The sequence below is a fragment of the Idiotropiscis lumnitzeri genome, chromosome 11 (assembly GCF_059441095.1).
Source record: "Idiotropiscis lumnitzeri isolate Australia: NSW breed Sydney's pygmy pipehorse chromosome 11, RoL_Ilum_1.0, whole genome shotgun sequence".
NCBI lineage: Eukaryota > Metazoa > Chordata > Actinopteri > Syngnathiformes > Syngnathidae > Idiotropiscis > Idiotropiscis lumnitzeri.
This window is the reverse complement of record NC_142401.1, coordinates 20,063,996-20,083,858: the sequence shown is the minus strand read 5'-3', so window position 1 is coordinate 20,083,858 and position 19,863 is coordinate 20,063,996. Positions and strand designations below refer to the sequence as shown.

Here is a 19,863-nt window from a genome sequence, read left to right as displayed (position 1 = left end):
CCGGACAGCCATATTTGGGGAGGGGGCGGGGGTGACAAATTTTAAAAAAGGTTTCAACTAGCAAAGTCCGGAAGTTGATTTCAGTCCGGCGCACAAATCGTCCTTCGTGCGTGTGATAAACCTACTCGCGTAATGGGCAAATGACAAAAATTGCCTTTGAACGCGTCAAAGCACCACAACCAACAGTTTGTGTATGAGGAGACGTGAGACAGCAGTGTGCGTTCAAGCGTGCTCGTATTTCCTTATTCTGACATCACATAACTCGCGCCTCCCACCTGCTGCTGGGGCATACCATTGAAAGAGGGGGGCGGGCCATACCACAATCCCTATAACACCAACAGCACATACTTACTTGCATTGGGCACTTTCATGGAGAAGAAGAAAGAAGAAAACTGAGACGAAGGAGACAAATAAGTCCATAATAAACCCATAATAAATAAAGTAAGCGGATTTGAATAGTAAATTAGCCAGCTAATGATGTTTAAATAAACCTCTGTTGTCAGCATCTCCCCCGCGGCAGCATCATGCATGGACACTTTTTTAATTTTATTGGGGGGGCGGAATTGGGTCGGAAGAGTTTTTTATAAATAACCCTGTAGGGTCGAGGCCGGAAGCGCACCGAGATGGCGGCTGGAGGGCGGGGGCCTGACCGGCAAAAAAGGGTCACATGCCCAGCTCTGGTTTTACCTATAATCTCGTCACAGTCGACCAGTGAAATTAAAGACGTAAATAGGGCTGCATAAGGAGCAATTGAGAGCAAAAAGCAGCATCTTGAAATGAGTTTAATGAGCATCGGAAATGAGTTCCTTTAATACAGCCAATGCAACCCAGTCGAAACTCGCTGGGGAATTTGCCTCGTGTTACACCAAGAGAATCTGAGAAAGGTTCTGGGATGCTATTGCACAACTAGCTGGGTTCAGAATTTTTTGGGCAAAAAGTGTCTACCAGTGAATAAATAAACATTGTGAAAAATCCATCAGTGTGACCTCTTTCTTTGCAAATATCCCATGTTATAATTTCTAGACCCTCAGCTATCAATAATGTATTTTGCTCAGGGTAGAGCAGTACAAAAAAGGACAATTAATGTTTATCTTGGTTTCAATGTTTGTTCCACCGTGTAAATCAAGACAAAGAGATGGACACAGAACTGTGGCTTTCACTTACCGGTACATCCACATATTTTGAGGCAGCTTTCACCTTGACATAAAGGAGAGACAAATATGGATGACAACCAGTCAGATTTCTAGCTATATCACTTTTCACGTAAAAATATTTCATGAACTATTTATCTTACAGTTGAAGGCCCATTGTTGATCTGTTTACAAAATTTAAGTGTGGTTTGCTTTAGTCACAATGTTTGTTTTTATATTTTTTACAACTGTTACTGAAAGAAAAAATTGCTTTCTGTTCAGACAAAATGCTCTCTTCTGTACATTACAATCAATGAGGAAAATAAATTATCAATATATGTTGTCTTATGTGATATCAGCTGAAGTAAACAAAATAAAATGTTGAAATAGTTCATTCATAAAATCACTATATATGCGTGACCATGCAAGAAATTACAGTATCATCTTTAGCTTGAGGATAACAAATAATATTAAAAGCAGTCTGGGGCCGGATAATAATTCAATGAAAGTGAAACATTCCAACATATTTATCGCTGAAATTTCCACTGATTGAAGCCATGGCACATTTGAAAAGATTCGTCTACCAAACCACTGCCTTTCTAGACTTGATCCTTGTTTTTCAGTGAGCCACTTTGTAGACTAATTTGAGAGTGTGAGGTGTCATGCCTCTATGGGATTGTTACAATCACAGTTTCTTGAGGATCTGTCATACTAATAATCACGTTACAATCACAACATTTGCAAAAGAGGAACCTGTGGATCAGCACTGAACAGCAACCTTTTTATTTTGACATTTTAATGTGACAGATGCAGATTATATCAATACATCATGTTTGACAATTACTTTAGAATAATGTAGAATGTTCTTTCCCCCTATTCTTTCCATTAAAACCAACTTACTGTGAAAGAAAGGAAAGAAGAAAAGAGCGTTCCTTCATCATATCTAGAGAGTTTTGCTAAGACACTCTCCAGGATGACCACAAACTGAAACAGAGAAGTATAAAACATGATATAATCAGTAACACTCAATAACTCGTGTTATCAATCTTGGCATAATAATTGATCATGTTACTTGTTAGATTTAAATAGGAAACCAGCATTGGTGATGTTACATAAAATATTTAAACAAATAAAAAATCCCCTTTGTTTGACTGGCAGTCAGTCCAGTTGCTCCAATGTTAGTTAGCTCCAGTTTCCCGTGACCCTTATGAATTAATTTGGGTTCAGAAGAAATTCCAATACTGGTATAAACTTTACTTCCTTTTATTCCTAAACACCACAACTCACTAAATTGATTTCTAGGCATCCGTTCACCATTCGCCATTCCCTATTGAGGGTCACTGTTGACCCTGACTTTAGGCGTAATTGGCATGGTACAGAGGAACTGTGCTGCATGCAACTCTTGGGTGCAAGTGTCTAATGGCAGCCTGGTACATTTAAACAAAATAAAGTAGAGTACAACATTTCCACATTGCTATTTTTTTTAGTTGAAAACTCCCCAAATAATTTTAGTAAAGAATATCAGTATCCAAAATGTGGCCTTTTGTGACATGAAAGCAGCATGGCAGCTATTTGTGCTGTTGTTATTGGATTACATTGTGCGAGTTAATTTATTAATTATTTTGGCAATGAAAGTATCAATCTTTGACTTTTTTTAATGAAATCCCATAAAAGCGTGTATTGCAGCATTTCTTTTTTTTTTAGCTTTGTCATGAGTTGACAATTTGATTAAATTATTCGTAATTTAATACAGATAAAGCAATTGGGCACTTTACCTTTGCTACCAGCAGGGTTATCATCTCCTTCACTGTTTCCTCAATGAGATTGTCAATTTGGGAATGGTATTGTCGCTACACACAAAAAAGGACAGCAAGAGAGAGAGTGTGAGGAAAGAGAGAGAGCGAGAGAGAGAGCGAGAGAGTGAAAGAAGGAGAGAGACACAGAAAACAGGTTAATAAGTCCCACTTTTACTGTTCTTTGACTATGATGAAACCGATTCATACATTTTCAAAACACAATGGAAATGTAGATCTCAACCATCAATTTCTTAGCCATAAAGTAGGATAAAAAAACTGTATTCATCCTTTATATACATCACCTTTAGTTACCCAGTTATATTTCAATGAATCTCATCATTATTAGTTCACCTAAAATCATTCAAGAGACAAATCGTTCATTTCTGTTTTGTCCTTCAAGTCTGGTGTTTGCGAAACATTTCCACTCTTGTCAGACAGTTGACACGATATTATTGTCATTTTGAAAGGGTTGTTGATTCTACTTATTGTTCATAAATGACATGACATTTGTACGATATTTCCGTCACTTTCAGTTTGGCTGGCAAAGGAGCTTTTTATTCAGCCAAAGAACGACTGTCATGGGAACTCAAAGGCAGTGTTACCATGATGAATCCTTTTGTTTGCGCTTGTGGCACCAACAGAAAAGCTAAGGACTGAGAAATAATGAATTCATTGTCAGTAGTGGGAATCAGTCTCAGGATTCTGCGAAATATGAGATGTCTCACTTCTACCCCATGTATATTCAATAATATCTACACATATGCTAATGAAATCCAAACAATTAAAGTGTAGGAAGACAGACAGGGAAAACTGACGACTAATTATACAATTGGGAAAAGGAGGGTGTGATTACAATTTAATTTGTGGCCACACTTACCCAGTCTCTAACAAACTTTCACGAGACAAAGAGGAGAAAAAAAGCAGCTGAGAAGCAGAGAGCTGGAGGTGACATTGCACATGTAAAATTATGTTAATAATGTCAAAGAAATTAGGAAATAAGCAAAAAAGATAAATAAATAACCCGGCGAATATGACAGAAAAAATGAATAAAAGAGTGACAATATTAAGACACAAATTTCAGAATATGAAAATATATATGTTTTTTTTTTTTTTACCTGACTGACGTTTAGTAAAGAGTACTGTAATCTCATCTAAATAGATATTGTTCCATTTTTCTTCTACACTTGCAGAATTACAGTTCAAAGCATGTGTCTTGCCATGTTATTTTGTCTCCCACCTACCTCTTGATCCAGGTCCATGGCACACAGCTTGGCGGACTGGGCCTTGGCGTCCACCATGACATTAAACATGGTACAGATTGACTGCGGAACTCGGAAGTCTGTTGCCCGGCTGCTCCTCTGAAGCTTGGCCTCAAACGCTGTGCGCGTTCTTAGGAAAAGACAAAACACATTCAGGGCTTCAAATAATATAAACCCATATCCACAATTTATTTTCATGTAATACTATTATTTTACATTCACAAACAACACTTTATTGCAACTTATTTAATACAGAGAAAACTGTTTCATAAAGGTGAGAGAATTATTTCCCTGTTTAGTTGAGTCATTTATGTTTAAGGGTAAAGCAATGTTGTAAGATCAAATGGAAAGTGTTTTACTTACAATAGTTTATAGTATATTCGGAGGTCATACTATTAATGTAGGGAAATGCTCGTGGTTCGTCACTATTTGCCGTAGGGCTTGATTCCAACTGTACACTTCAGTTTCAGTCACTTTTTTCCAACTTTATCTGATTGCATTCTAGTCATATTTCCTTTGTACCTTTTTATACAGGATTCAATCATATCACTGGACATGAGTTTCAGTCTTGTTTCCAGGTGTTTGCCAAACTCTTCCTCTGGCCAGTGGAGATCTCGGATGAAGGTCTGCAGCGCATCCAACTTCCAAAAAAGATCCTCCGATGTCCCTGAGCCGTTGCTGTAAAAGTGAGAAGACTTTAGGTTGCACTCATATACCAGACATCTATTTACAATGCAAATTCAGAGCATCCACACATTCGCCAATATCAATTTCTAAACACCAATCAATGAAGGAACACATTGAAACAAATCATATGAGAGTTTACTATTTCTCCCTGATAGAGTAAAATAAAGGATTCAAATATTTATTTAGCGTGTATGGGAGCACTGAATTTGCAATGGGAAACAGGAACAACACTTTGGGAAAAATGTAATCCAGTTGCAGGGAAGGAATAAACTGCAGTACTTACCAGGGTGCAACTCACACATCGCGATTTTTACTTGGGACAACAAAAACTTGTTCTCACTTTGACTACCCCAAACACAACGGCACACAACAATTGAGGGTGAAAGGTCGTGGAAGGTCGAGGAAATATTCAACTTCTTTACAACATACGGGTCAGATCAGTCAGCCACATGCTCCAACGCCATCACAAGGCATAAATGTGGCCTCAAGGAATTTATAAACCTCTCCGTTTGCAACAAATGTTTGCACCAGTGCAGCACATTGTTGATTATTACAATAGAAATCCTCTATTGGCAATATACTGGATACTTTTATTTTTTTTTAATTATTCCAATTTCCCCCCATCTAAATGTCGATTTGTGACTCATTCTTTTTTTTTTAAACACACCAACATGAACTTTAGAATGATTTACCAATTTATTGTGCGGTACAAACTAATCAACCAAAGTTACAGTGTTGAGACCAAGAAGAATAAATTCAGACCTTTTTCTACTAGATTACAGCATTCAGTGCTTTTTGGTGTAAGGTTCTAGGCATGTTTGGTGTGTGTGGCTCTCTAAATCATGTCCAATTTACCACAGGTGGTCTCCATTTTAACGGTAGGAACATCTCAAAGATGATAAGTGAAAACAGAACGCCCCTTGGCTCAAATTTGCGCTTCAGGGCAATGAATGTGAAGATAACCAACATGTGATGATTATTTATTTATTTATTTATTATAAATGTGATCAAATATTTTCACATTATGGGGGATGGTGTGTGGAATTTTTAGGGAAATAAGAGAATCGAATCTCAATCGAATTCAATGTAAAAACATTTGGCCTTCCATGTATTTGTCGCCCTTTAAGGGACCCAAAGATTCTTAGGCTAGCTTATAAAAGGTAATTCCATTTCAGGTATACGGCAAAGCCCATAATTTTGGCAGCGCCTTTAATTCGTCTTTAGGGCTCTTTGTTGGCCTCGTTACAACCTTCTTGAGCAGTTTTCTACTTGTCTTTTCATCAAATTTGGGTGCAGGCCCAGTTCTCTGTAATGTTGTCACTGTTGTGCCATATTTTTGCTGTTTTTATTGGTTGCTGAAAAAAAAATAAAACTTTTGTATATTTCTTCTGACTCACAAATTTTAACAATGAGATCCCTTCGACTGGAATTCAAAGCCCTTTGTGGATTAGAATGTTTGCAATAAAATGGCACCAAAAAAACTACCTCAGTTGATCTTTATTTTCTGTAACGACAACTTTTTAACATGCGCTTGAATGTGATTGGCCAATGCTGGACAAAGCCACATCCTTGGTTAAAAGAAAGTGTTTTAATTTTTCAGGTTTACGTTCATATAAAATGTGGGAAAATTTTTAATCTTGGCTAAGTTTCATACATTGTATTTTAGCTGGGTATGTATACTTTTTATATCCACTTTACACCATTTGTGTGGATGTAACATTTATCATAAGAAAAATAAATGAATATAAAACACTCCTTTTTAATTCCTTTGAAAAATTACATTTTGAAATTTCCTCATCTACTTGAACACAGTGGTCATGTTATAGTTTAACACTCATTCTGCATCTCATATCGAAATAAAGTGAATGCTGTGAGACATGCTGGACCAGTCTGTTGCTTTGTGTCATTTGGATGCCACATTTATGCCAAAGATGCGTGCATGTTTCTGCCTACAAGAGGCAAGTAGTACACACTCTGAGTCATCATTTGAAGTCATCCAGTTGGGTGGAGAAAAGCTGGGCATTTGTGCAAGGTTAACGCTTGGCACTGTTATATTTGCTACTTTGGCCATTTGAAGATTGACATTTGGCAGAGTGTTTGCTATACTCCTGCAGAGAGAAAAAAGAAGACAAATACGCACATGTACTTCAAATATTGCACACTCACGGAAGTGGAGTGGCATTTACACAGTCAAAGTTACATATCACCCAATTCCGTTGCTACTACTCCTGCAAATGACGTTACAATGGTAGAACTGCATGCGTATGAAGTTACCGGACGTGTCCCAAGAATTGGGCAAATATATACCATTGTGGCAAAACCTTAGAAACTGGCCCACTTTGCAGCTTCAATAGCTTCCACACTTCTGGGTATGTCTGAGGGAATTTATTTTAATTAAGAAGTACATTAAAGAGGTGATGTCATGATCCGTCTGTTTGTTGTTACAGCTGAGTGGGGCTTTCCCTCCTGCGCTCGTTCCCGTCGCATGTCACCTGGCCGGGAGAGACGCGCCCACGAGCCACACAGCTGAATCGCATTTCGTCCTTGATTACGGGCTACTTAAGCCACCGTCTCCGGCCAGTCCGCGTCGGATTATTATCCAGCGTTGCTCACGCTCATGTTCTGTGTACTAGTTCTCTGCCCTGTTTACTCCGTGTGTAGTCTATTGCGTTTTTGTTTTTATTTAGTCCAGCTACTCCTCGGCTCGCTTTTCGTTCTCGTTTCGTTGTTTGGCTTCTTCCTTATCCTTTTGTGGTAAGCCATTCTCCGTTATTCGTGTTCCTTGCATTTGCAAGCGCTTTCTGTTTATTCGTTATTCCTTTCCTGGTGTGAGTGTCTCCGCCAGCGTTTTTCGTTCTCGTCACCTGCGACGAATGTAATTATAGATAACCTATTGCCATTTATACTCCCTAATTATACATATCAATATATTCTTGTTGATTGATTCATAACATGACGGTCATAATAAATATCTTTGAAAACCTCGTTTTTTCGTGTCAGCGTTTGAAGAGTCCACCCTCCGTTTTCCAGCCGAACTTTGTGAATCGAGTTTGAGTGGGACGTGTAACCAGCATGATAATTCCTCAAAATACACGCTGTCACTGCTAAATTGAGGATATGTGATGACGAATTTAAAGACTAAAATCTTGCAACCTTAATAAAAAAAGAATAATTAAAAAAATCGGTCGTGACAGGTGAAAGGTTAAACAGCCGAGTCCGGAGCGAGTTCATTCTTCAACACCAAACTCATTTATGCTGTGACAAAAACGATTTTTGCTCAGTTTTCACAAAGCTGGAAGCATCACAATATGTTCCAAATCATTATGCATCTCGGATTTAAGTTCAAGATATATTTCGACAGCACTCGACAAATGAAATATAGGTTAAAACTTTCCACAGACTCATCATTTCAATGTAGGTGAGAGTTGTTTAAGTGACACTCTAGAAGGGCTAATCGATGAGTAAAATTTAATCTGCAAATTTATTGTAGGCTCAGAATTACGTCCCAAAAAGATCTCTATGTAATGACAGAACGACTGATTTGTTTTTTTTGTTTTGCTGTTCTTTGTACTAATTTAAAACATATCTGTTTTTATTGTGCACAATAATTTGTAACTCTGTAATCATAGTATTTTTTTTTCAAGAAAAACAAAGTTGTCACTGCTGTGGTTTTGTTCAATATGGTTCAAAATATTATGGAAGCAAACATAATGGTTGATAACCTCTTTAAATCAATTGCAAATATAAATTATTTCCATGGCATGACAGCAATACACAACATATGAATAATTATCTTTTTTTATAAAAGCAGAAGGAAGGTCGCGGAGCCTGTGCCACCGGAGGAAGGTCGGAGGGCAGCCACGAAGCTTGCCAGCAGTCCTCATCCGCCTGTCATGCAGAACATCTGGGTTTGATTCCCCAACGGGGGATTGTTCTCTTGAAATTAAACGTTATGGTGTTGCACCTATAGCAAAATAGCAAAACAAAATGCAATTGCCACCCCTAAGTCTCGAAAAAGAAAACTTTTGCGTGTTCAGCGAACATGATAAAACCTACACTACGGAAAAAGTCTCCCTTGTGGTTTCTGTTTGCAGGGTCGTCAAACCACCTAAATGACAGCATTGCCAGTGATTAAGTGGGCAGTGATCTGACGACGGGTAGATCTGAGTACCAGCTGTCCTTGTTAGTCTAGTAGACAGTATCTCCACCTGTTACGCGGAAGACTGGAGTTCCATTCCCGGAAGGGGAGTTGTGTTCTTGAAGTTAAAACATATGGTCCTACAACTTTGAGAGCAAAATAAAAAACCAACAGGGCTTTATCTCCACCCTGTGTCAAAACGGACACCTTTCACTTGTTAGGCGTCCATGATAACCACGACGAAAAAAGCCTCACTTGCGTTCTGTTTGCATGGTTATCAAATTGCCTAAATGACACCTTTGGAAGTGATTAAGTGGGTGGTGATGCCGACCACCGGTAGAAATTCATAATTGCCAGCGGTGCTCGTTAGGATAGTGGACCTTATCCCCACCTGTCACGCTAAGACCGGGGTTCGATTCCCTGACGTGGAGTAGCTTTGTTGAAGTTAAACCAACTTTGATAGCAAAATAAAATGCTAACAGGGCTTTACTTCTATTGTGCGTCAAAACGGAGACCTTTCATATGTTAGGTGACCATGATAACCACTCTGAAAAAAGCCTCACTTGCGTTCTCTGTTTGCATGGTTGTAAAACGATTCCTCTTCCGATTCCTGGGCTGCGCGAATGGCAGCCTGTTTCAGCAGCTTTTTTCGTTTTCACCTTGTTTTAACTTATTTATTTTACATTATCGCTGTCAGTTGTTATTTTTTTACTCCTCTAGATGACACTCTCTGTTCACCATTGGTTTGAAAGTACACTCACTTGCCATTTTTTAATCCAATGTCTCTCAAATAGTGTGGCGCGCCCCTCAAATGGGGCGCGCTGTGATCCTGCGGGGGGCGTGAGTGAACCTGGGCAACATGCCTTTTTTCCGCCGCAGTATGGCTGAACGATGTATGGTTTTGGGACAGTAATTGCAATCTCAGACAACGCGATTCTGAGATGCGGTTTGTGCCCCTAGTTCACGCAGTCGGTCACGCAGTACTGATTAAAAAAAAAGCGTCGCCCTGTCGCTCGTTGTCCCGGAAGGAATTTCTTTCGCCGCCGCTACTTGAATGCTCGGCGCCAAGCTATCTTGCGCCGCAGCAGTATGAGTTATTTGTACTATATCTAAGTCCGTGCACAGCAGCAGCAACGAGCTGCGTGATGACAAATAAACGACCCAACTATCAAGTAGCGTTCTAAATGAGGAGGCCCTAAGTGTGCTAATCGCTAAAATTAATTACAGAGTAACAAGTGCTTCAATGTACGCTCGGCTTTTAACAGAAGTCTGACTCAAGACGTGTTTGAGCGGAGAGCCAGCTATGAACAGAAATGTTGTTTTGCAACCATTACGTATCAAAACATAAAATACGACGACGGCTATGTTATCAATTTAGCAGACGCTCTCAGACGGGAACATGGAAACTGTTGTCATCACAACGAAGAGGTTTGATGTCAAACGTATCGTAAATATTTATCATCTCATCAATATTTTCACCACAAAGTACTGAGTTTCGAGATCTACACAATAATGTCATGTCATGTCATTATCCACACCACTTATCCTGAACAGCAGACATGTCCAAAGTCCGGCCCAGGGGCCAAATGCGGCCCGTGGTCAAATTTCATTCGGCCTGCAGCCTCTGTCATAAAATCAATAACGTCTGGCCCACACGTAGACTTATTACATTAGGCAGCAGTACTGTTACCTGCATATGGCAGAGCTTTCACACGAAATGTTGTTCCTCATTTACCCACTAAAGCGCAGCAGTACTGTTACCTGCATATGACGTTGCTTACACTAAATGCTGTTCCTCATTTACCCACTAGAGGACAGAAGCCCGTGTGAATCTTTGCCCCCGATTTTCTAAAATGGCGACAATCAACAAAAAAAGGAAAGTTGACTTTGAGGGCCCGCGCTTCAAGGATGGGTGGAAATTGGACTATTTCTTTACTGAAATACGCAACAACTGTGTCTGCCTCATTTGCAAAGAGACAGTGGCTGTTTTTAAAGAGTTCAATGTCAAGCGACATTACCAAACGATACATGCTGACATATATTACAAGATCACAAGGAAGGAACGCAGCGAGAAACTGAAGCAAGTTGAAGCTAGTTTGATCTCACAGCAGCAATATTTTGCAAGAGCCCGAGATTCTCGACAAAGGCTCGTTATGAGGTAGCCACGCTGATCGCAAAGCATTGCAAACCTTTCACTGAGGATGAATTTATCAAAGACTGCGAGATGACTATGGTGAAGAAAATCTGACCTGAGAGGGAGCAAGAGTTTGCCAAAGTCGGCCTGGTACGTAACACTGTGGCACGCAGGATTGAAGAAGTGTCATTGGACATCAGAAGACAATTGGAAGCCAGAGGAAAGGAGTTTGACTTTTTTTCGCTAGCTTGCGACGAAAGCACAGACGCCTCTGACACTGCTCAGTTACCTGTTTTTTTTAGATGAGTGGACAACAAAGACACTGAAGAAGTACTTGACCTTAAGAGCCTGAAAAACCAAACGAGGGGGAACAGACTTATTCTCCTCTGTTTGCGCTGCCGTTTATGACATGAAACTCCCGTGGAATAAAATATCTGGGATTATTACAGACGGCGCACCATCCATGACTGGCAAACAAAGTGGATTAGCAACACTAATAAGTAACAAAGTAAGTGAAGAAGGGAGTAAAGCTGTAAAACTCCATTGCATCATTCATCAGCAAGTTGTGTGTGCTAAATATCTCCAATACGACCATGCTATGAAATCGGTGATGAAGGCAATAAACTATATCCGCTCCAGAGCGCAATGCCACCGTCAGTTTCTAAGCAAGATTCACGTGGAATATGGAGATGTTGTTTATCCCACTGACCTGAAATGGGTCAGTCGCGGTTCTGCGCTTTCACACATCTACTCTCTTATGCAAGAAATCTGTGAGTTTTTGGCTGACAAATAACAACCTATGCAAGAAATAAGTGACCCTGTGTGGCTGGCTGACTTGGGGTTTTTAGTTGATATTACAAAGCACCTTAATGTCCTCAACATCAGTCTCCAGGGACCAGATGTAGTCATTAGCCATTTATATTCACACAACAAACCCTTTGGAACCAAACTGCAACTGTTTGAAAGACACCTGTAATTGACCCAACCCAAAACTGCACACTTTTCAGCGCTGCAAGAAATCATGACCAGATTCCCACAGAGCAATGTCAGTGCGGAAACGAAGCAGTACACGTCAAATATTTCATCTCTGGTTGAAGAGTTTTAACGACGTTTTCAGGATTTTGCAGTTATCGAGAAGAAGATCGCTCTTTTTTTCCTCACTTTTCTCTGTGGATACAGATTCTGTTCCAGACCATTTGAAGCTGGAGCTCATTGAGCTGCAGTGTAACGCTGAGAGCCGCGGTTGGCATCAGCAGGCTTCTCTCGCCAACTTTTACCGACTGCTGGATAAGGACAGGTTTTCCAAAGATTGGAGCACTTGGTAAGAAAATGCAAAGCTTGTTTGGGTCGACGTATTTGTGTGAGAAGACATTCTCGGTTATGAACTTAAATAAGAGCCGTGTGAGGACACGGCTAACAGACTCTCACTTGCGAGACAACTTGCTCATCCATTCCACTGCCTTTGAGCCAGACCTGGCCTGTGTGCTGCAGTCCAGATCTCAGTATCACCCATCACATTAATGCAGACACGTTAGTTGTCATTTACAATAAGTCTGTGATTAAATTTTGTGTTTCTAAGATCAAAATCAGTCACGAATTCAGAAAAGAGTTTTCATGTCATTTATAGTTACTAATGTCATATTTCAAATGAGCCATGCACTTGTTGACGATTACTTGCTCATCATTTCTCTTATTTTATTAAAAATGTCTGTGAATAATGAATTGCTATGGTGAGATTTCAAATGCAATTTGCACTCAAGAGTAAAATTACTTCTGTTTAACCGTTATTTAAAAAAGTGTTGAAAAAGTGAAGTTAAGTGAATATTCAATTGCATATGATATGCATGATTCAAATGAACCAAAATGCATGCTTAAGACCGCTGAAATTAAAATAAAAAAGCACACATAAAACTTAGAATGGCTTGCAGGAATTTGTTTAAATATATTGTTGATCTATGTAAAGAACGTCAGCCAAGGTCGGCCGCCCTACATTTAACACACTAAATCTGGCCTCCTTTGAAAAAAGTTTGGACACCCCAAGCCTAAATGACTTTGCCAGATTGAGATGCCAGTGATGCCGACCAAAGTTCGAACTTCGCGGTCGCCAGCAGTCCTTGTTAGTATAGTGACAGTATCTCCGCCTGTCATGCGGAAGACCGGGGTTCGATTCCCCGGCGGGGAGGTGGTTTCGTTAATCTGATTGGTCCTGCAACTTTGATAGCAGAATTAAAAGCCAACTACGCTTTGCTTCAACCATGCCTCGAAAAAAGACCTTTCACGTGTTAGCCAATCATGATAACCATTACACAACGGAATAAGGCACACTAACCTCTTCTGTTTGCAGGGCCGTTAAACCACCGAAATGACACCTTTGCCAGTGTTTAAGTGGAAAATGACGCTGACCACGGCTAGAACTTCATGAATACCCGCAGTCCTCGTTAGTATAGCGTACAGTATCTCCGCCTGTCACGCGGAAGACCGGGGTTCGATTCCCAGACGTGGAGGTAGTTTTGTCAAGTTAAGCTTTATGTTCCTGCAACTATGAGAGCAAAACCGGTCAGCCAACATGGCTGAACTTCCACCCTGTCTTGAAAGTGAGGCTGTTCACGTGTTAGGCCACAATGATAACCATGGTATTACGAAAAAAGGCACACTCACCTTTTCTGTTGCCAGGGCCACCAAACCACTGAAATGACACCAATGCAAGTTTACGTGGGCAATGACGCTGACCACGTGTAGAACTTCACTAACCACCGCAGTCCTCGTTAGTATAATGGACAGTATCTCCGCCTGTCACGCGGAAGTCGGGGGTTCGATTCCCCGACGGGGAGGTAGTTTTGTGAAGTTAAGCTTTATGTTCCTGCAACTATGAGAGCAGAACCGATAAGCCAACATGGCTTAACTTCAAGCCTCTCTTGAAAGTGAGGCTATTCACGTGTTTGGCCACAATGATAACCATGGCATTTCGAAAAATAGGCACACTAACCTTTCCTGTATCCAGGGCCACCAAACCACTTAAAAGACACCAATGCCAGTGTTTACGTGGGCAATGAAGCTGACCACGGGTAGAATTTCATGAAGTTACCCAGTCCTCGTTAGTATAGTGGACAGTATCTCGGACTGTCACGCGGAAGACCGGTGTTCGATTCCCCGACGGGGAGGTAGTTTTGTCAAGTTAAGCTTTATGTTCCTGCAACTATGATAGCAAAACCGCTCAGCCAACATGGCTTAACTTCCACCCTGTCTTGAAAGTGAGGCTGTTCACGTGTTAGGCCACTATGATAACCATGGTATTACAAAAAAGGCACACTGACCTTTTCTGTTTCCAGGGCCGCCAAACCACTTAAATGACACCTTAGCCAGTGTTTACGTGGGCAATGACGCTGACCACGGGTAGAACTTCATAAAGTTACGCAGTCCTCGTTAATATAGTGGACAGTATCTCCGCCTATCACGCGGAAGACCGGGGTTCGATTCCCCGACGGGGAGGTAGTTTTGTGAAGTTAAGCTTTATGTTCCTGCAACTATGAGAGCAAAACCGAAAAGCCAACATGGCTTAACTTCCAGCCTCTCTTGAAAGTGAGGTGATTCACGTCTCAGGCCACAATGAGAACGATGGCATTACGAAAAAAGGCACACTAACCTTTTCTGATTCCAGGGCCGCCAAACCACTTAAATGACACCTTAGCCAGTGTTTACGTGGGCAATAACGCTGACCACGGGTAGAACTTCATTAACTTCCGCAGTCCTTGTTAGTATAGTGGACAGTGTCTCCGCCAGTCACGCGGACGACCGGAGTTCGATTCCCCGACGGGCAGGTAGTTTCGTAAAGTTAACCGTTATGTTCCTGCAACTCTGATAGCAAAACCGCTCAGCCAACATGGCTGAACTTCCACCCTGTCTTGAAAGTGAGGCTATTCACGTGTTAGGCCACAATGATAACCATGGCATTACGAAAAAAGGCACACGAACCTATTCTGTTGCCAGGGCCACCAAACCACTGAAATAACACCAATGCCAGTTTACATGGGCAATGACGCTGACCACGGGTAGAACTTCATTAACCACCGCAGTCCTCGTTAGTATAGTGGACAGTATCTCCACCTGTCACGCAGAAGACCGGGCTTCGATTCCCCGACGGGGAGGTAGTTTTGTGAAGTTAAGCTTTATGTTCCTGCAACTATGATAGCAAAACCGAAAAGCCAACATGGCTTAACTTCCACCCTGTCTTGAAAGTGAGGCTATTCACGTGTTTGGCCACAATGATAACCATGGCATTACGAAAAAAGGCACACTAACCTTTTTTGTTTCTGTCACTGAAATGACACCAATGCCAGTGTTTACGTGGGCAATGATGCTGACCACGGGTAGAACTTCATTAACCACCGCAGTCCTCGTTAGTATAGTGGACAGTATCTCCGCCTGTCACGCGGCAGACCGGGGTTCGATTCCCCGATGAGGAGGTAGTATCGTAAAGTTAACCTTTATGTTCCTGCAACTATTATAGCAAAACCGGTCAGCCAACATGGCTGAACTTCCACCCTGTCTTGAAAGTGAGGCTGTTCACGTGTTAGGCCACAATGATAACCATGGCATTATGAAAAAAGGCATACTAACCTATTCTGTTGCCAGGGTGGCCAAACCACTGAAATGACACCTTAGCAAGTGTTTACGTGGGCAATGACGCTGACCACGGGTAGAACTTCATTAACCACCGCAGTCCTCGTTAGTATAGTGGAAAGTATCTCCGCCTGTCACGCGGAAGACGGGGGTTCGATTTCCCGACGGGGAGGTAGTTTCGTAAAGTTAACCTTTATGTTCCTGCAACTATGATAGCAAAACCGGTCAGCCAACATGGCAGAACTTCCACCCTGTCTTGAAAGTGAGGCTGTTCACGTGTTAGGCCACTATGATAACCATGGTATTACAAAAAAAGGCGCACTGACCTTTTCTGTTTCCAGGGCCGCCAAACCACTTAAATGACACCTTAGCCAGTGTTTACGTGGGCAATGACGCTGACCACGGGTAGAACTTCATGAACCACCACAGTCCTCGTTAGTATAGTGGATAGTATCTCCGCCTGTCACGCGGAAGACCGGGGTTCGATTCCCCGACGGGGAGGTAGTTTCGTGAAGTTAAGCTTTATGTTCCTGCAACTATTATAGCAAAACCGCTCAGCCAACATGGCTGAACTTCCACCCTGTCTTTAAAGTGAGGTTCTTCACGTGTTAGGCCACTATGATAACCATGGTATTACAAATAAAGGCACACTGACCTTTTCTGTTTCCAGGGCCGCCAAACCACTTAAATGACACCTTAGCCAGTGTTTACGTGGGCAATGACGCTGACCACGGGTAGAACTTCACTAACTTCTACAGTCCTCGTTAGTATAGTGGACAGTATCTCCGCCTGTCACGCGGAAGACCGGGGTTCGATTCCCTGACGGGGAGGTAGTTTTGTGATGTTAAGCTTTATGTTCCTGCAACTATGAGAGCAAACCGAAAAGCCAACATGGCTTAACTTCCACCCTGTCTTGAAAGTGAGGCTATACACGTGTTTGGCCACAATGATAACCATGGCATTACGAAAAAAGGCACACTAACCTTTTCTGTTTCCAGGGCCACCAAACCACTGAAATGACACCAATGCCAGTGTTTACGTGGGCAATGACGCTGACCACGGGTAGAACTTCATTATCCACCGCAGTCCTCGTTAGTATAGTGGACAGTATCTCCGCCTGTCACGGCATAGACCGGGGTTCGATTCCCCGACGGGGAGGTAGTTTTGTGAAGTTAAGCTTTATGTTCCTGCAACTATGAGAGCAAACCGAAAAGCCAACATGGCTTAACTTCCACCCTGTCTTCAAAGTGAGGCTAATCACGTGTTTGAATAGAATAGAATAGAAATCCCTTTATTGGCCACAATGATAACCATGGCATTACGAAAAAAGGCACACTAACCTATTCTGTTGCCAGGGCCACCAAACCACTGAAATGACACCAATGCCAGTGTTTACGTGGGCAATGACGCTGACCACGGGTAGAACTTCATTATCCACCGCAGTCCTCGTTAGTATATTTGACAGTATTTCCGCCTGTCACGCGGAAGACCGGGGTTTGATTCCCCGACGGGTAGGTAGTTTTGTGAAGTTAAGCTTTATGTTCCTGCAACTATGAGAGCAAACCGAAAAGCCAACATGGCTTAACTTCCACCCTGTCTTCAAAGTGAGGCTATTCACGTGTTTGGCCACAATGATAACCATGGCATTACGAAAAAAGGCACACTAACTTATTCTGTTGCCAGGGCCACCAAACCACTGAAATGACACCTTTACCAGTTTACGTGGACAATGACGCTGACCACGGGTAGAATTTCTTTGACTTACGCAGTCCTCGTTAGTATACTGGACAGTATCTCCGCCTGTCACGCGGAAGACCGGGGTTCGATTCCCCGACGGGGAGGTAGTTTTGTGAAGTTAAGCTTTATGTTCCTGCAACTATGAGAGCAAACCGAAAAGCCAACATGGCTGAACTTCCACCCTGTCTTTAAAGTGAGGCTCTTCACGTGTTAGGCCACTATGATAACCATGGTATTACAAAAAAAGGCACACTGACCTTTTCTGTTTGCAGGGCCGCCAAACCACTTAAATGACACCTTAGCCAGTGTTTACGTGGGCAATGACGCTGACCACAGGTAGAATTTCATTGTCTCACGCAGTCCTCGTTAGTATAGTGGACAGTATCTCCGCCTGTCATGCGGAAGACCGGGGTTCGATTCCCCGACGGGGAGGTAGTTCCGTGAAGGTAAGCTTTATGTTCCTGCAACTATGATAGCAAAACCGAAAAGCCAACATGGCTGAACTTCCACCCTCTCTTGAAAGTGAGGCAATACACGTATTTGGCCACAATGATAACCATGGTATTACAAAAAAAGGCACACTAACCTATTCTGTTGCCAGGGTCACCAAACCACTGAAATGACACCAATGCCAGTGTTTACGTGGGCAATGACGCTGACCACGGGTAGAATTTCGTTAACGGACGCAGTCCTCGTTAGTATAGTGGACAGTATCTACGCCTGTCACGCGCAAGACCGGGGTTCGATTCCCCGTCGGGGAGGTAGTTTCGTCAAGTTTAGCTTTATGTTCCTGCAACTATGACAGCAAAACCGGTCAGCCAACATGGCTGAACTTCCACCCTGTCTTGAAAGTGAGGCTGTTCACGTGTTTGGCCACAATGATAACCATGGCATTACAAAAAAAGGCGCACTGACCTTTTCTGTTTCCAGGGCCGCCAAACCACTTAAATGACACCTTAGCCAGTTTTACGTGGGCAATTACGCTGACCACGGGTAGAACTTCATGAACCACCGCAGTCCTCGTTAGTATAGTGGACAGTATCTCCGCCTGTCACGCGGAAGACCGAGGTTCGATTCCCCGACGGGGAGTTAGTTATTTGAAGTTAAGCTTTATGTTCCTGCAACTATGATAGCAAAACCGAAAAGCCAACATGGCTGAACTTCCACCCTCTCTTGAAAGTGAGGCTGTTCACGTGTTAGGCCACAATGATAATCATGGCATTACGAAAAAAGGCACACTAACCTTTTCAGTTGCCAGGGCCACCAAACCACTGAAATGACACCTTAGCCAGTGTTTACGTGGGCTATGACGCTGACCACGGGTAGAACTTCACTAACCACCGCAGTCCTCGTTAGTATAGTGGACAGTATCTACGCCTGTCACGCGCAAGACCGGGGTTCGATTCCCCGTCGGGGAGGTATTTTCGTCAAGTTTAGCTTTATGTTCCTGCAACTATGACAGCAAAACCGGTCAGCCAACATGGCTGAACTTCCTCCCTGTCTTGAAAGTGAGGCTGTTCACGTGTTAGGCCACAATGATAACCATGGCATTACGAAAAAAGGCACACTAACCAATTCAGTTGCCAGGGCCACCAAACCACTGAAATTACACCCATGCCAGTTTACGTGGGCAATGACGCTGACCACGGGTAGAACTTCATTATCCACCGCAGTCCTCGTTAGTATAGTGGACAGTATCTCCGCCTGTCACGCGGAAGACCGGGGTTCGATTCCCCGACGGGGAGGTCGTTTCGTGAAGTTAAGCTTTATGTTCCTGCAACTATGATAGCAAAACCGCTCAGCCAACATGGCTGAACTTCCACCCTGTCTTTAAAGTGAGGCTCTTTACGTGTTAGGCCACTATGATAACCATGGTATTACAAAAAAAGGCACACTGACCTTTTCTGTTTCCAGGGCCGCCAAACCACTTAAATGACACCTTATCCAGTGTTTACGTGGGCAATGACGCTGACCACGGGAAGAATTTCGTTAACTGCCGCAGTCCTCGTTAGTATAGTGGACAGTATCTCTGCCTATCACGCGGAAGACCGGGGTTCGATTCCCCGACGGCGAGGTCGTTTCGTGAAGTTAAGCTTTATGTTCCTGCAACTATGATAGCAAAACCGAAAAGCCAACATGGCTGAACTTCCACCCTGTCTTTAAAGTGAGGCTCTTTACGTGTTAGGCCACTATGATAACCATGGTATTACAAAAAAAGGCACACTGACCTATTCTGTTTCCAGGGCCGCCAAACCACTTAAATGACACCTTAGCCAGTGTTTACGTGGGCAATGACGCTGACCACGGGTAGAATTTCATTAACTGACGCAGTCCTCGTTAGTATAGTGGACAGTATCTACGC

General features: G+C 42.3%; 1 protein-coding gene and 4 non-coding genes across 10 annotated transcripts in view; 4 read left to right on the top strand and 1 right to left on the bottom strand.

Annotated features, from left to right (window-relative positions):
* The window catches only part of cadpsa (Ca2+-dependent activator protein for secretion a), a 200,355-nt gene that overhangs the window by 29,495 nt on the left and 150,997 nt on the right, over nt 1-19,863 (bottom strand). For 3 of the 6 annotated variants that reach the window (XM_088308093.1, XM_088308097.1, XM_088308098.1), the window contains 5 exons: nt 4,708-4,863; nt 4,168-4,315; nt 2,906-2,980; nt 2,031-2,114; nt 1,165-1,197 (listed from right to left, as the gene is read on the bottom strand). In XM_088308093.1, the coding sequence (XP_088164219.1) occupies nt 1,165-1,197; nt 2,031-2,114; nt 2,906-2,980; nt 4,168-4,315; nt 4,708-4,863 (496 nt within the window). Of the gene's footprint in view, nt 1-1,164; nt 1,198-2,030; nt 2,115-2,905; nt 2,981-3,803; nt 3,819-4,167; nt 4,316-4,707; nt 4,864-6,845; nt 6,981-19,863 lie in introns of all 6 variants that reach the window. The other 3 variants (XM_088308092.1, XM_088308095.1, XM_088308096.1) reach the window with 2 other exon arrangements.
* Nucleotides 14,562-14,633, top strand: trnad-auc (transfer RNA aspartic acid (anticodon AUC)). The gene has a single exon. It is a non-coding gene; the product is annotated as a tRNA-Asp (tRNA).
* On the top strand, nt 16,194-16,265 carry trnad-guc (transfer RNA aspartic acid (anticodon GUC)). The gene has a single exon. It is a non-coding gene; the product is annotated as a tRNA-Asp (tRNA).
* On the top strand, nt 17,862-17,933 carry trnad-guc (transfer RNA aspartic acid (anticodon GUC)). The gene has a single exon. It is a non-coding gene; the product is annotated as a tRNA-Asp (tRNA).
* On the top strand, nt 19,175-19,246 carry trnad-guc (transfer RNA aspartic acid (anticodon GUC)). The gene has a single exon. It is a non-coding gene; the product is annotated as a tRNA-Asp (tRNA).